At 39.0% G+C, this 16,926-nt stretch overlaps 1 protein-coding gene across 13 annotated transcripts in view; it reads left to right on the forward strand.

The window, feature by feature from the left end:
• cask (calcium/calmodulin dependent serine protein kinase) overlaps positions 1-16,926 on the forward strand; it is a 191,522-nt gene that overhangs the window by 116,712 nt on the left and 57,884 nt on the right. For all 13 annotated transcript variants that reach the window (XM_008107419.3, XM_008107422.3, XM_008107423.3 and 10 more), the window contains exons 6-9: positions 1,392-1,494; positions 4,565-4,740; positions 11,138-11,260; positions 13,605-13,688. In XM_008107419.3, coding sequence (XP_008105626.1) covers positions 1,392-1,494; positions 4,565-4,740; positions 11,138-11,260; positions 13,605-13,688 — 486 coding nt within the window. The remainder of the gene's footprint in view (positions 1-1,391; positions 1,495-4,564; positions 4,741-11,137; positions 11,261-13,604; positions 13,689-16,926) is intronic.

Genomic DNA, 16,926 nt, shown 5'->3' on the forward strand with positions numbered 1-16,926 from the left:
TGTTACCGACTTAAAATTCATCAAGTGGATACATAGGCCTGTGGTACACATACATACATACCTTTATTACGGTCCATGGACCCACAGCTGTTAAGTGAATAACATACAAGAGTTTACAGAACAGTCAAACCAGGGAAATTGCTTAACAACACAAACTACACGAAGTCAGGTAATACCCTGATCAGAGACTAGGCTCTTTCTTAGCCTTGTTAGCCACTCTTGCTTCTCTTGCAACTACATAGGTGGTGTTGTCAGCTCTTGTATAGGGTGGAGGAAAGTCTGTGCCCTAGCAACCCCAAATGGTGATTTACCACTGTCTTTTGCAATTAGAGCAGTTTTAATGGGCATTGGGAATTAAAAATATTTCTTCTCTTTACCCCACTGATCGTCATCACTGCTTTATTGTCCCCATTAGCAGTAGCTGTATTACAACAGTATTTTCCGTGGTGGGAGAAATTGATTTCATTTCAGGGAGTGTTCTGTGAATTATTCACTCCTTAGTTCATGACTGTTAACATCTAACATTTGCAACTTGAGTGATGTCAGTTTATCTGGGGGCCCAGCCACACTGTTATATAATGCAATGTGGAATGCAGTTTAACTATATTGAACTGGAGTATATGAGTCTATAATGCCCTATGATACAGTTCAATGCTGTTAAACTACATTCTGAAACAGCATTACATGGCAATGTAGATAGGGCCCGGATTATTTTGAAGTATCTAAATAGTTGTAGACTGTGTCAGATCTTATTGCTTATTATCCTATTTGTGCTACTAAGGAGGTCTGCATCAGGAATCCTCTCTTGAGAAAGTAGAAGTTATACTACTGTATATTGCTTCAGTATAAATTTTAAAAATGAAGTTTTCCCTCATACATTCTACTTTTGCTAAACTTGTTAAACCCTTGTGTTTAATATATAATTAAACAAGACCAAGAATCACTTCCTAAAAGGATATTTATGCAGAATTATCTGTATACTGAATAAAAAAGCTACAAGCCTACAGAAAAGTTACAAATAGATGTCACCATAGTAGCTAGTCAACTAGTCAACTACTGGATCCTTTAATGTCCATTGTTTACATTCTTAGTTTCCTTTTTTACAGCTGCATCTAGTATTTACTGTGAATACAGAGGAGGCTTTATTGAAGGCCACAACTGAAGAGTACATTTACAGATTTTAAAATACCCTGCTCTTCAGTCACAAAAACTCTCAAAGTGGCTTACAAATAGTTAATTTGCCTCCAGACTATATGTTATAATTGAGTTAAGTTGTATGGTGTCTATGGGCACTGTAAAAGCATGACTATGTCAGTAACATTTCATGGTGTCTTGTTTATATAAACAGCTTTGTGGGTTTTAGTTAAATAGCAGATACTTTTGTTTTTCAGCCACACTGTGTGTTACTTGCCTCAAAAGAAAACTCAGCACCTGTGAAACTTGGTGGTTTTGGTGTTGCTATTCAGTTAGGGGAATCAGGACTCGTTGCTGGAGGTAAGAGGTGTCTGTGTCATTCCCTATTCAGATTACATTCATTTTCCTGAATTGGATGAGTCTTGTTAAGAATAAATTTAAAATTAATTAAAAACAGCTTGGCTACAAAAAATCAAGAATGTGTAACTACATAGCTTAAATGGCCAATAGAATATTGTCTGAATGGAGCAAAAATATACGAAAACAGTACTTAGGTTTTCTGTAGTGCTGAACAGTGTAAAAAGTAAACAGAAACTAAAACATATTATTTTGCATTTCAGCAGTATACTGAAGATAGTACAGTAGAGTCTCACTTATCCAAGCCTCGCTTATCCAAGTTTCTGGATTATCCAAGCCATTTTGTAGTCAATGTTTTCAATATATTGTGATATTTTGGTGCTAAATTCGTAAATACAGTAATTGCAACATAACATTACTGCATATTGAACTGCTTTTTCTGTCAAATTTGTTGCAAAACATGGTGTTTTGGTGCTTAATTTGTAAAATCATAACCTAATTTGATGTTTAATAAGCTTTTCCTTAATCCCTCCTTATTATCCAAGATATTCGCTTATCCAAGCTTCTGCCGGCCCGTTTAGCTTGAATAAGTGAGACTCTACTGTATATGAAAGCTAGTTCCCTGAGTTGAAGTCCTTGCCACAGTGTAATGTTCTAACATGACTAAAACAATGTGTAGAACTGGCGCTTTGAGGGAAGTGAAAGAAAGCAATGTTTTAGAAATAAAATGGCTCTTCCCCATCCAAAATGTTTCAGCCTTGTTTGGTAAAAATGCAGTAGCCAGAGGTTTGACTGCTGCTCTTCATTCAGATTACATCTAACTTTGAAAGATCATATGTTCTCTCATTTCATTTCCAAGCCCAATTAAATGCACGGATATTTTTCTTTTAAAGACCTAGCTACTTGTGAACTATGAGGGACAACCTCTTCCCTTGTGGGTGCATGAGTGCTTTATTGTCTGATGCCGTCTCAGTTTCCATCTCTTATCAGAGAGGAGATCTATTTCAAGAAGGCAGCTTTGAGTTACAGAAGCTCCTGGTATTAATTTTGTGTCCTTTAGGTGCAAGGCAAAAATCTTTTATTTTCCTACGTTGTAGTGTTTGAAACACGATAAACATTTTTATTTTCTAAAGTATGGTGGTTGTCTAGTCTTTTTATCTAATTATTTAATAATTTACATTTATTTTAAATTTGTGGTAAATTGTTTTATTATGTGGTCATGAGTTTTATAATCGTCTTTGATTTTTTTTTTTTTGTATTAAGATTATAAGCCCAAAAGTTTAAGTAGAAAAGGGGTTCTGAAATTCAGTACCATATTCCACTGATTTTCTAGTTCTTCCTTTCTAGTCTGCACCCAAGTCTTAACAGAGTTCCGAAGTTCTTTTCTACCTCTAACCCCCTGGATATTGGTGTCAAATCCTTCTGTCACTGCACAAAGGGAAACATATTGTCAGATTATTATTCTACTGGCCAAAGATCCCAATATTTGTGTGTCTCATACCAATTTTTTAAAAATAATTGACAGTAGTTCAGATTGTTTCAGAACTACAATAGACAGGAAAGTAGGGTAATCTTGCATTGGTAGGACAATATTAACCATGCCAACTTTTCTGCTGTGTGTCTCCAATTCATTTCTAATTTATGACATCTCTCAAGTGAACCTTTCAGGGGGTTTTCTTGGCAGGATTTTCTCTGAGGCTTAGAAAATGTAATTTGCCCAAGGTCACCCAATGGGTTTCCATCACTAAAAGGCGATTCAAAACCTGGTCTCCCAGTGCTCTAATTCAGCACACTAACCACTAACCACACTGGCTCCCATTTATTAGCTTTATTCAGTTGGCTTTAGAAAAATTAAGCAGCAGTTGCTTCCTATCTCTTCCACCAAATGATTCATTTTTATTAGGGCAGTAATGTGCCTTTATGATCACTAGGAAGGGGGAAAAGATAAGTATCACTCTCTTCAAATCACCCACTAAGGCTTCACCTGATCCTTTCAGAATCAAGGCAGTGTCTAGGATGCAGGTGGGAGAGTATTTGCTTATTACGCCAGTGCCAAATCCATGAGTTCTGTGCAAGTAGCTTCTATATAAAAAATATGACACTGCTAGACTGTGGCCTCCAGTGGCTCAGTGTGTTAAAGCGCTGAGCTGCTGAACTTGCAGACCGAAAAGTCCCAGGTTCAAATCCGAGGAGCAGAGTGAGCGGCCGCTGTTAGCTCCAGCTTCTGCCAACCTAGCAGTTCGAAAACATGCAAATGTGAGTAGATCAATAGGTACCACTCCGGCGGGAAGGTAACGGGGTTCCATACAGTCATGCCGACCACATGACCTTGGAGGTGTCTACTGACAGCGCTGGCTCTTCGGCTTAGAAATGGAGATCAGCACCAACCCCCAGAGTCAGATACGACTGGACTTAACGTCAGGAGAAACCTTTAGACTGTAGTAAAAGCTGTAATCCGGGAAACCAGATTTTGTTTTTATAATAGTAATGTGAAAGTTAACAACTTATTAAAAAGTCTCATAACATTTGCTGTGAGATAAAAAATACGGTTACACCTCTTTCCTGGGTTGATATTGCTTTGATGCTTTCTGCACTCTTAGGATTCACTCAAAGATTTTTCTTGGCAAGATTTGTTCATAGGAAGTTTGCCTTTGTCTTCCTCTGAGGATAGAAGAATATAAATTGCTCAAGATCACTTAGTAGTTTTTAGTGCTGAGCAGGGGTCTGAACCTTAGTGTCCAGACTGCTGCTGCTTCAACAAGAAGCAGGAACCACACTGGTCACATGTACGGGTGGGGGGCACTAAAACACTTACTTGATAGCTCTAGAAGGTTCAAAATGATGGACTGCAAAAGTAAGATAACTCATTTATGTGACTACTCTGAGAATAACTATGGCTATAATTATGCAACCCATTTTACCCAGTTGGAGACAACTAATGTACTCTCATTTTTGGCATCCCTTAGTCCTCAACAGTTTATTTTAAAATGTAGAGAAGCTTGTTATGCTACAAAGCTAAAGTTGTGGGGGTTTAATTTTTGAAAGAAAAATGTGTTTCTGTATTTTCCTTTAGGACGAGTGGGAACACCTCATTTTATGGCCCCAGAAGTAGTAAAGAGAGAGCCTTATGGAAAGCCTGTGGATGTGTGGGGCTGTGGAGTGATCCTTTTTATTCTACTTAGTGGTTGTTTGCCTTTTTATGGAACAAAGGAAAGATTATTTGAAGGCATAATCAAAGGAAAATACAAGGTAAGTGTTGTTTTTCTCCTGAAGAAAAATGCTAATAAACACTTTAGTAATATACATTTTAGGGGGAAATTTTAAACAAATTTAATTGGAAACTACCTCTTTACATAAAACCAGGGAAGATGCCAGTCTGATATTCTGAGGTACATTTGCTTTACAGCTTTTAAGTTACAAGTTTATACAGGTAAAATGGTAAAGTTATTTTAAGTTTGGTGGCCCATAATTGACAAACCTTTCTCAGCAGATTGGGACATGCGTAATAGATAGGGAGAGGTCACGGTTCCCAACAAACTCAGTTCTAGAACATTTCCAATGAGGTCTTTGTGTAGGCACAAAACTCAATTGTCTGAGGCCACAAATGATGGTTCAAAACCACAGTTACAGGTAAGCAACCTATCCTTCGAGTTAAATGGGCCATAACTGACAAACATTTCCAAGAAGTAATATTCATCAGCTCTGAGCTCAGAGAGGTGATTAGAGCTCATCATGCTTCCTAAACAGAGGAAGAGTCCTCACTACGATAGGAATCCTGATTACGTCTGCGTAGTGTCTCTACACCTTTATCGTGACTGGTCTTAATCACCCTTTTGTGACTGCATTTGCACTTTAGCTCTAGGTGTACACCTCAAACAGCAAGGCTTTCACTAAAAGCTTTCTTGCAGCACTCTTGCAGCACCATTGGAACTGAAATCCTTTTAAACTCATATTAATATATTTTGGTTTCTTAGAAGCTTAAGGCAGTCTCCTAAACATGATATTCATATCAAATATTGAATAAAGACAACTATGCTTAGCTTTTTACTTTATTGTCCATTTGTACATTTTGTAATTAATATGATTTAATGGGTATTAGTGTACTGAAGTAATACATAATATGGTGCTAACCTCTCAATACAGTTTCTTATTTCAGTCACAACCACAGCAAAAAGTTTCAGAAACTTTATGTGGATAAAGTATTCCCACTGAACCACAGTTTTCTTCCCTTATTATTGAACACAGCTTTTGCAGAAAGTTTGAGTCTGCTAGACACAGAAATTTCTGAAGTGCTGTGGTTTAACAATAAATCTGGTTTTAAGTTTTAGGGGATTTTTCATGGTTAATGCTAAAGGGAAACTCCTAGTATCTTTTTTAAAGCCAGAGAATAGAACTTAGTGAGAGGTGCTAGTAGAATGGGTGGAAATCCTTTATTTCTCACCCTTTTCTATAGAGTTCTATCTAAGATTGTTAATTTTCCTCCTTGGTTTACTGTATTTGGGGAGGAAATAACTAAATTGTAGTTACCGTATATACTCGAGTATAAGCCGACCCGAAAATAAGCCGAGGCATCTAATTTTACCACAAAAAACTGGGAAAACTTATTGACTCGAGTATAAGCCGAGGGTGGGAAATGCAGCAGCTACTGGTAAATTTCAAAAATAAAATTAGATACCAATAAAATTACATTAATTGAGGTATCCGTGGATTAAATGTTTTGAATATTTACTGTATTTCAAAGAAAAACAGTAAACTAACTCTGTAAGTGGAAAAGCAACAATAACTTTATTATAATAAACATCATCATCATCATCATCAACAGCTTCATTTGTACCCTGCCCTATCTATCTCCCCCTGGGGACTCGGCCCAGCTTTCAACATAGTAACAGGCAAACATATAATACATAAACAGTGCAGGGCTAGATATAGATCTATCATTGTATATACTAATTTCACATGTGTATTTCCCCCAAAACCTTTGCAAATCCTCTATGTGCATTTTCCTCCTGCAATATTTGCAAGTCCTATTTATCAATGTTTATATCTATCTAGACATTGTGTGTGTGTGTGCGCACGCATTTTCCCTCTCCACTTGCAAACATGTGAGGGTAAAATTCATATAAAATTCATATATAAAATTAATGTATACATATAGGAACAGATATACAGGTACATGGAAATCTCTAGTTATCTATATTTACATAGAATTTGCAAAGACCTGTAAACATATGAGGGGAAAATTCATATATTAATGTATTTGTAGGGGGAACATCTATATAAATATTTAGAAGCTTTGGGGCATGCATTTACCCAAGGAAGAAATGCAAGCAAAGTCCCCCTAAAAACAACTTTGTCCTCTTTTCTCCTGCCCTTTCCCACCTCTTTTCTTTCTCCCTTTTTCAAACTCTAAAAGTAGCCAGAAAAGGCTTTTTAAAACCCACCCCATTTATGTTTCCTTAGGAATAAAAAGAAATACACACCTTCTGTTGCTCTCTTTTCCCTCCTTTCCTCCCTTTGGACTCAAATGTTCTTGCAATAATAGTAGTAGTAGTAGTAGTAGTAGTAATAATAATAATAATAGTAATAGTAATGAATCGTGCAAATTTGCAAGAATATCTTTTTTTTTTGTCCCCCTTCTACCCATGCAATCTGGCTTGCAAGGGTTTCTCTTGTCTCCTTTCGCTTTTGAAAACATTGGCTTCTTGTCTCTGTCTCTCTCTCAAAAAAATAAGATAACCAGCCTGGGAGGAGAAGCACAGGAGGGAGGTTTTGGAAAAGAAAACATACTGTGGCCTCCAGGCTCCGCTGCTGGCTTGACCTTGACCCGAATATAAGCCGGGGGAGGCTTTTTCAGCTCATAAATAAGGGCTGAAAAACTCAGCTTATCTTCGAATATATACGGTACTTTTACTGACTTTGCAGTACTAGTATGTTATCTATATATATAAAAGGGTAATGAAATTTAAGCCTAGAAGTAAGCAACAAAACTAAATGCCCCAGAACCACGAAACTTGGCAACAGAACCCAACGGCCTTGCCTCTAGGTTCCTACAACAAAACCCAACATCTGGAACTGAACCGGGACCCAAAAAACCCAAAAAACTGGAAAAAACGATTTGCGCCGGACAGGAACTGGCGTGCGCCCAACACACCCTCGCCCCCCTTCTTCAACTGTCTCTCCCCTGCCCCTCGCGTGCTCGCTGTCATCTTTCCCAACATCCCCAAACCACACCGCATGAGGAAAAACATAGTCGGCGGGGCTCACCATTTCTTCCCCACTTTTAGCCGCCGGAGCTTCTTTTTTGCCGCATCGCCCTCTGAGAATGGAACCAGGACCCAAAAAATCAAATAGGAAAAACCCATCTGCACCGCCGCAGAGCAGGCCCCAGCCCCCACCCTTCTAAAGGGAGACAGCAACTGAGTGGGAAAAGGAAAGGGCCCGACGTTACCAGGCATGCCGGGAGTTGGAGTCCAAAACATACCTGAAGAGGCCTAGCCTGCCTTACCTCCTTCCACCCCTGCTGCTTTAGGCTCCATTTCACGGCCTGGAGGGAGGTGTGGGCCTTGGAGATGTCACCACTGATGGCGCCGGGGGAGAAGGGAGCACCGAAGCCTGCACAAAGCCCCCCCCCCCGCCCCCGCCCCCGCCGCTGGACAGGAACCAGCATGCGCCCAGCACACCCCCGCCATTCAATTGGCCACAGCAACGCGTGCCAGGGCACAGCTAGTATAATATAGTTTTGTGGTTGGAATCAGCAGACTTGATGTTGTGTTCAGGAAGCTGATCCATTGTGTAATGTGACACTATTTTTAAGGAATGTTTAAATAAATGCTCCAGTCACTGATGTTGCAATCATTTTGTTTTCTATATGAATTCTATCCAGAGTACGAGCCAATTACTATTTACTAAGTCATTTCAGTTGTTTAACTATTTAAAAAACATTCAGAACTTTTATGCACATCCTATAAGAAAGAGCAAAATCACAATACAACCATATAAAAAGCAAAGCAAGACAAACTTTTTAAGAAATAATTAAGCATCTGCCTTTTTAAAAAAAAGACTTCTATTTTTCTAGGGTTTTTTTAAACAAACGGCACAAATTTCACATCATGGTTTTAATAAAAAATCAAATATACAAAATTTCTAAAAATCACTCACTTCGGTTGTAAAGTGCCACCAGAAGCCAATCAAAGAAAAGTTTTCAGGTCTCCATATTATCTGTTGTAGTCCAGCCTGAGATTGGCCCCATTCAGCCGGTGATTGTTCCTGCACCTACCTTGCCAGAGGACTCTGGTTTTGGGCCTGAGGTGCAGCCAGAGTTTGCCTCAATGGATTCTGGGACCAGAGACAGAATGGTTGCAAGCAGGCATTTTGAATCACATTCCTCACAGCAGTCAAGGTCAGATCTCCAGGTGCCAGATGGACATTCTAGTTTGGATGTGGGAGCTGATACACTGGAGAGAGATAAAAGAGTTTGACAGGAAGGCAGCGATAATTCACCAGAGAAGGGAACGAGAGTTTCTTAGAAGAAGCAGGCGTTTGCTTTTGAAGCAAACTAATGAGCAATTTTCTCATGAGGTAAAAAACTTGCATTTCCCTTAAAGAGGTTTGCTTTCCCTGACACAGCCAGAGGTGGTAACATTGCTAATCCAAGAGAGAAAAATCTTTGCTCAGTGTTCCTGCAGTCGTGTATCTTGCTTCAAGTTCCAGCCTCGCTTTGGCCTGTGAATCCAGTTGGATATTCCAGTGACTTTGCCGTTTGATTTCTATTCTAGTCTCGCCTTGTGCTTTAGCATTGACTTCATACCTTGGACTATCTTGGAGTTTAACCCTGCTTTCTAGTCTTGTCTCCTGTGGTATCGTTTGACTCATGCCTTAGAATTAATCTTGTTTGGACTATTCTTGATATCTTTCTTGAGACTTACTTTGATAGCTGGTTTTGGACTATGTTCTTTGAGTGACTTTTATAGATGCTTGCTTCAAGATTTTCAAGTACCTTGCTCTTGTGGATTTAAAACTATTGTATTGACTCTGAACTTTGTTTTGTTATTGCTTGCATATAACCTTCAATAAACAGCTTGCTTGCTTATATTCTGGGGCTCCAGTGTGGTTTTGAGGTGCCCACATAGCCTAGGGGTGCAACATTATCACAATGTTGCTAACTGAATGTTTGCCAGCATTGAATGTTTGTCACTATGTATTTTGTTGTAAGCCACACCGAGAACCTTCGGGGAGATAGGGTGAACTATAAATGAAGTTTCATTTCATTTTCAGTAGCTGCTTATAATATTTGGGGCTGGGGGACATGCAACATATATGTCAAGTTACAGATACCACAAAGTCAGTCCCAAGTAAAAAGTAACAATAGTTTAATGAAGAAACAGCTCAAAAGAATCAAAAATGCTTAACAGCAGCAAAATAGTATTCAAAAACAAACACAGACCAACCGGTCAAAAAGGAGGTAAAACAGAGAGTCCCAAAGTCCTAAAAAATCCCAACCCACTAACCAAAATACCCGACAGAGGTATTCGCTGTCATTTCAGCGAACATGTTCCAAGATGAAATAAAGTTGTAGTCAAACCAGTCCACGGGTCATCCACAGCAGACAGGATACAGCAGCAGCATCAACATCCAATCCAAAGTCAGGGCCCAAGAGCGAACACGATGTCCAGAAATGATCCGAGGTCCAAACCAAGAACAGTAGCAAATCCCAAAGAATCCACAAAGTTCAGGAATCACAGGGCTCACAGGAATCACAACCCAGCATAACATGCAACCCAGCATACACTTTGCCAGTCACAAGGTCCCTATTGCAACCAGCCCTCCTTTTATTACAAACCTTCCCCTGAGTTGCAATCAGCCAACACCCCACCCTCAGCTGCTACTGCATTCTCCTCCAAACTAGAATCAGACAACACCCCATGCTCAGCTGCCAGTTGTGCTGCCCGAGCTGCTCTTTGGCTTGCCTGCCAAGTGGCCCTTCTCTTGCTTCTACTTACATCCTCCCAAACAGCAGACAAATCATCTTCCCTCCAAGTGTCATTCCCAACAGATCTTCTGAATGTGCCACTACTTGTAGGCTCCTCACCCACTTCTGCTACTTTTGTCCAATCCATCTCATCCACAACCTCATCAGTGTCACTTCCAACACTTCTCATAGAAATTGCTTCATTGTCAAACCCAGCATCCCCATCAAACCCTTCAAAAGACTCTTCATCAGTGGGTTCAGTAGGTATTTGCCGTATCCTCTCCTGCTGTTGCTCTTCTATAGGATCTTGTTCCCGAGTAGACCTTTCTGCCAGCCTACTCTCCAACTCCCTGTTGTTACTACTACTCAGAGACTTATCCACAACAATATGTCTATCAGCACAGAGTGTATTCTGTTTGTACTCAACACTTTTTTTGTAAATCAGATTTCATAGATGGTTGAATCTATGGATGCAGAATCCATGGATACAGAGAGTCAACTGTATGTCTTCAGCTGGCCCAGTCCAAGCAAAAGTAGTATTTCTAGAGTATTCTGAAAATTCCTAGGTCTTTATTTAACATTAAATATGTAGATATCTATATCAAGAGCTCCAAAAGCAGGATATAGCAATCCCTGTGTGTTCATAGCCTTAATTTTCATTTACACTTTTTTATCTAGATGAATCCCAGGCAATGGAGCCATATCTCTGAAAGTGCCAAAGATCTGGTACGACGCATGCTCATGCTTGATCCAGCTGAAAGAATAACTGTTTATGAAGCACTCAACCATCCTTGGCTGAAGGTAACATGATTAAGCCAACCATTAACAAGCAGTCTGCCGATCAACTGGTAACATATGAGATGCTTAGTTGCATTTAACTTAGACCTCTTTTTTCCATGATGGATTTTTCTTTATTAAAAAGAGATTATTTTCTCTCTTTGCTAATATTAATCAATTTAAGTTGATTTGATAGTTGAAATTTGGCATCTGTTTACCGTTCATATTTTTGTTCAGCAGTTTGTGTTATATCTTATTTTTATGGATTCAAAATTAAACCATTCAAATGACATAGTACTAGAGCAATGTTTGAAAAAATTATTGTATTGCCGTTAGTACAGTATTAGTAAACTTTTAGGTTAATTATGCCTGCTGGTATAATTTTATTTATTATCAATCTAATGGCCACTGGCTTGAAAGAAATAAAATTTGACTTGCCTCAGCATAGTAGCAGTTCACACAGATTTACAAAATATCAAAATCTTAATGGATATAATAAAAAGAAAGAAAGAAGAGCACTTCAGATGTCAGTTAAAGGAGAACAATATTTTCAATACTCACTTTTCTCTGAAAGATACCCCAGAAGTCTGGCCATCAGAAGGCACCTAGTGATGTTTCCTTGTAGGTAATCTATAAGTTTCAACTTTTGTGAGAAATCTACAGAATTATCTTTTATTTAGCTGATCTGTAATTACTTTGTTCTTAACCGTCTGAAAACAAGTAAAAAAGCATTTTATTTCAAAAGGGCCATGCTGCTGCTCTTGAGTCTTATCTTTTTTAGTGTGTTATTTCTTTACTGTTTTCAGTTTTAATTTTTACTGTTTTTAATATTCTTGGTACATGATTGTGAGGTTCCTTAAGACATTTTCTTAACAAGATGATATAAATATGTCAAGAGTCAGACGCCAATTAACGAACAAAACAGAGTTTATTCAGGAGATAAGCCAAAAAGTAAACATAAAGACAGAAGATATCTTGAAACACTTCACTATCAATGTTTCAAGAGCAGTCCGAACAAATATATAAATCAAAAGTATGTCTTAACAAGCCAAACTGTTTATCCACGCAGGCATTCAAATAAAACTAAAAAGACGCTTCAGTTCAGCTTAGAAAACAAATTGAGTTGACTACTAAAAAATAGGCAAAATAAACAAGAACTTGAAACCTTCCAAAAGCTGCAATGAGTAGCTGAAATCCGGAACTCCAAGCAGGAAAAACAAAGCTAAACAAACTTAGTGCAAAAGGCACTTTTGGTTCCAAGCCGTTACTGTAACAGCCAGCCGGCTCTGTGGATTTAAAGGGACAGTTCCCAAAGGAAAACACCAAACTGGTCTGAAAACAAACAAACTAGAAATGTAGTAAACTGCTTCCACGGTGCAGATAAAGCCAATAGCTCCAAGAGGAGGGTGAAGAGACGTCGTCAGGAGGATCCAAGGTCAGGTCAGGAGACAGCAGCGAAATCCGGAGGGCAAGCCAGTAGTCAAAAGCCGAGAGTAGTCGTCAATCAAAGGGCGAAGACAGAAGCAAGGTCAAATTCCAATCCAGGATCCGAAGAGGGTGCAGTCATCAAAACCAGGTCCACGAAAAGGCACAAAGAGCCAAGCAACAATGGTAACAGCAGATCAGAAGCACAGTCTCAGTCCAGTCTTCATGAATGCACAGAAATCCCAATGGCGCCTCAGCAACACCTTGCCACACGCAAAGTGAAGTGACCAAACATTCCCATTTTATTCCCCTTCCTCTTGGGTGACCAAACACTCACACCCAAACACCAGGTGTCCCAGATCTTACTCAGAGTCCGAACTCCACACAGCTAGGGCTTGAGGATCAGGAGTGCCTAATAGTTTGTCAGAGTCCCAGTCATCCTGCCCATACTTAGCCCCATGAACACTTAAAGAACCATCCTCCCTTCTCCAAGCATCCCAAGTGGGATCTGCTCCTGCAGACACCCCAGGTTCAGTAGTATCCATAGGCCCCAAATCCCCAGACATCTCCGGTGGCTGTGCCCATTCAGTGCCCACTTCCCCAGCCACCACCTGTTCCCCAGCATCCATTTCTTCCCCAAACTCCCCATCTGAATCTTCCTCAGAAGATTCCCCATTGAGCTCTCTAATCCGTTTCCTGCGCAACTCCTCCAATGAACCCTCATCACGAGGGTTTTTCCTTCCTCTTCTAATCCCATCACCATCAACCATAATCCCCGAAGGCGCAGTCACAACACAATAAATGGTAATTAAATAGTAAAGGTTTTTTGAAACCTTCTGTTTGTCAGATATGAATATGTGCACTCACTAATAGTTTGCTTGTCATCATGTCGTGATCAAGATTGCATAAACCTGACCAATAACTTCCATTATTTTATCCGTAGGAACGTGACCGCTATGCATATAAGATTCACCTGCCAGAAACTGTTGAACAACTGAGGAAATTCAACGCAAGAAGAAAATTGAAGGTAAATTTGGACAACATCTGCCCAGCTATTTATATGTACACATTTAAAAACAGTACTCAGAATAGTTTTCAAGTTAGTAATTTATATTAACGAAAAAAGGTTTAAAAAATATTTTAATTCAAAAACTAAGCAACAGTGATTGCAATAGCAAATGCACCACTTTAGCAATAGATCAGTGTCTCAGATTTTTTTTTTTTTACTATTTTATCAATTTGAAATATTGTTTGTTCATTTATTTATTTATTTATTTATTTGCCCGAAGGGGGCTCATTTATGTAGTGCTTTTGAAAAGTTGCCAAAGTAGTTTGCAAAATTAAAAGTTGGCTTACAAATGTATTTCATTAATTTTTTAATTCTTAATAAGGAAAGTTTTTCACATGTAGTTCTTTCGGTAACAAATGAATGAGTTAACTCCTCCATCTTATAAGTGATTATCTTTGCAGGCTCTGACTTTCTTAGCAACCCCCTCTTTGGAAGTACCCATTCCTGTCCAACCTCATAACATATTCAATAATGACCCAATAATGCTAGTTTCTCATGGGTCTTCCCTCATACAGCCGCTTTGAGTTTCATTGTGGAGCAAAAAAGCGGGGTATAAATAAACCTAATAATAATAATACAGCTAACTGGACTGCCATTAGAATCTTCCCAGGAGGAAGCTTGATGGAGTTGGCCTCTCTCACTGATGTCAATGAGGTGATTCTGTCTATCTTGGCCTTAGCCAAGAACCACACCTCCCTAGAAACATACACATGCCAGATTAAATTTGGGATAATATCTAGGCCAAGAATGTAAGGCTGCCTCTGCTATATTATTATTCAACTAATGAAGGTGGCTAGAAATGTAGAAAAAAGCCAGTTCTGTTGTAGTGGTTTGAGCATTGGACTATGACTTTGGATACCAGAGTTCAATTCCCTGCTTTACTGTGGAAATCCACTGAGCCACCTTGGGAAAATCATGTAGTCTCCATCTAAAATGAAGGCAAAAGGCAAACCTCAGCTGAACAAATTTTGCCAAGAAAGCCCCATGAGGCGTAAATGACTTGAAGGCTCACAACAAAAACAACAGGTTGCATTGAAGAGAACCATATTCTCTCATGGAAATTCTCAGAGGACCATAGTGCAGAGTCATTGACACATTCCCCTCCCCTATAAGTGCCACTGAAGAGTCATTTTCTTTCTTGCTAGTACTTGTGAAAACAGAAGATAAAACTTTCTTTGTTTTCACCTCAAACACAAGCATTATTTGTTTGCCAGCACCACTGGAATGTAGTGAGACAAATAAGAATTTTAAGTTTATGTTGTAGTTATCATGGAGTGTCACAACAGCAAATAACTTCTTGGCAATACAAATATGTAGCAGTTTTCCACTGGCTGTAGATCCCCATAAATGGTGATATTATTCTATCTAATCCAGATATGTTCTGCACCAGGTAATTCTTTAACTCAACCAAAATTTATTTATTTCGTCTCAAAAGCAGTGCATAATAAATAAGTTTAAAAGTGATAAAATAAAGGAATCACAAGCAGCTAAATAGTTTTAGACCAAAAGTGGGCAACAGCAACCGCATTGTCCGTAACTTTAAACAACAACTCCTCCGTACATGAGGCGGGACATTATGGGCTAGCGTACATATGCGTAGTTGTTTGTTCTGCTCCACAGTCACACAGGGTGGAGGATTCCTCCAGGTAGTGACATCTTGCCAGGTTGTTTTTTGATCTGCCCACTCCACTTCTGAGTCTGTTTATGGACTTCCAAGTTGCCCATTCTTGGTTTGCTGCTGGAGGCAGACCAAAATGAATTAGAGCTTTCCAAAGACTCGTTGATGCCAAAAGGGATCACATTCTCTGTTCTGATCTCTAGCAGTCATACGTTTATTTCTTTAAAGGCTACTTCAAAATATCTCTTTGCAGTTGTAAAATGCCCTTTTATATCTTCACAAATTGTTATAGTCCAGTAAGAATGTAGGACAGAATAAGCCTTTCTGTTTTTTACCAAAAAAAAGTTGAATTATTTGGAAGTACCTATCTGTCCACACAGGCCCGTAGCCAGGATTTTGATTCGGGGGGAGGGGGGAGGCTGAATCTGAGTGAGAAAGGATCTACTCTAGCAAACCTTTTGTATCGTTATCCCAATACCCCCATGCATATGGGATATACTGAGCATGATGATCAGATCATGATATGAATAAACATAACCGTTTAAATAATACCAGTAAGGCCTTCTCGCAAACCACCCTGAGAATCCCCCAGCTACATGCCTGTGTCCACATGTACTACAGCTCTTAGAGATGTCAATTTATGTTTTTATGGTCTCTGTGCAGTCCCCACATTTGTAGCCTGGTATCTGATGGTTGTTCATTGCTTTTCTAGAAGTATTTTGGGAAGCAACTCACTGCCGGCAGCTACTCTTTCAGTTGCCTTCTGATCATTGTGTCAGATCACTTTAGAGAAAATTATTTGTGATTCCTTTCCAGTATATTATTTCATGTACAATTTTCAGAGGCTTTTATCATGTTCTCTATTAATGCATAAGTTGCTAGATTGATGACTTGTGTTTTCTGTCATTTATATGTCAAACTATACAGTACGTGCAAGCACTAGCCAGTATGCCTGTTTTTTAGTGTAATGCATCTTATTTTCTTTTACATAAAGATAAAACAATGCTTTATCTAGATTTTATTTTTCTTAGTAACAAGAACGATAATGGTGATAATAATAAACTGTATTTGTACCCCACCCCATCTCCCCAGAGGGACCTGGGGCGGCTTACAAAACAGCAACAATGCAAACAAGATCAACATAAAGTATACAGCAAATAAACTAAGATTGCCTTGGGTATTCACCTCGTACAAGATTACTTTATGTCTTTGCTCCCCAAGCCCCCAAACACTGCACAGAATGAGCAGAAAGCAATCCATGCACACAAGTAGATAACACTGACCTTCTACCTGATCTGGGCAGCCTCACTGAAAAAAAAAACACTTTTTCATATGGAATAATAATAATAAATAATAAAACATTATTTATAACCCGCTTCCATCTCTGAATGGACTCAGATGGGGTCCAAGCCCGATCAGCAGATACGACAGCATATATAATTAAAATAATAACAGTATCTCCATGTAAATGGTTTATGGCACAGAAACCATTAAAATAATAGAAGGCATAACTGGCAGTGTTCCACTGTTCACCTCTGAACAGCGTTCACCTCTGAACCTCTAAGTTGCTTCTGTTCA

Source organism: Anolis carolinensis, chromosome 3 (assembly GCF_035594765.1).
Source record: "Anolis carolinensis isolate JA03-04 chromosome 3, rAnoCar3.1.pri, whole genome shotgun sequence".
NCBI lineage: Eukaryota > Metazoa > Chordata > Lepidosauria > Squamata > Dactyloidae > Anolis > Anolis carolinensis.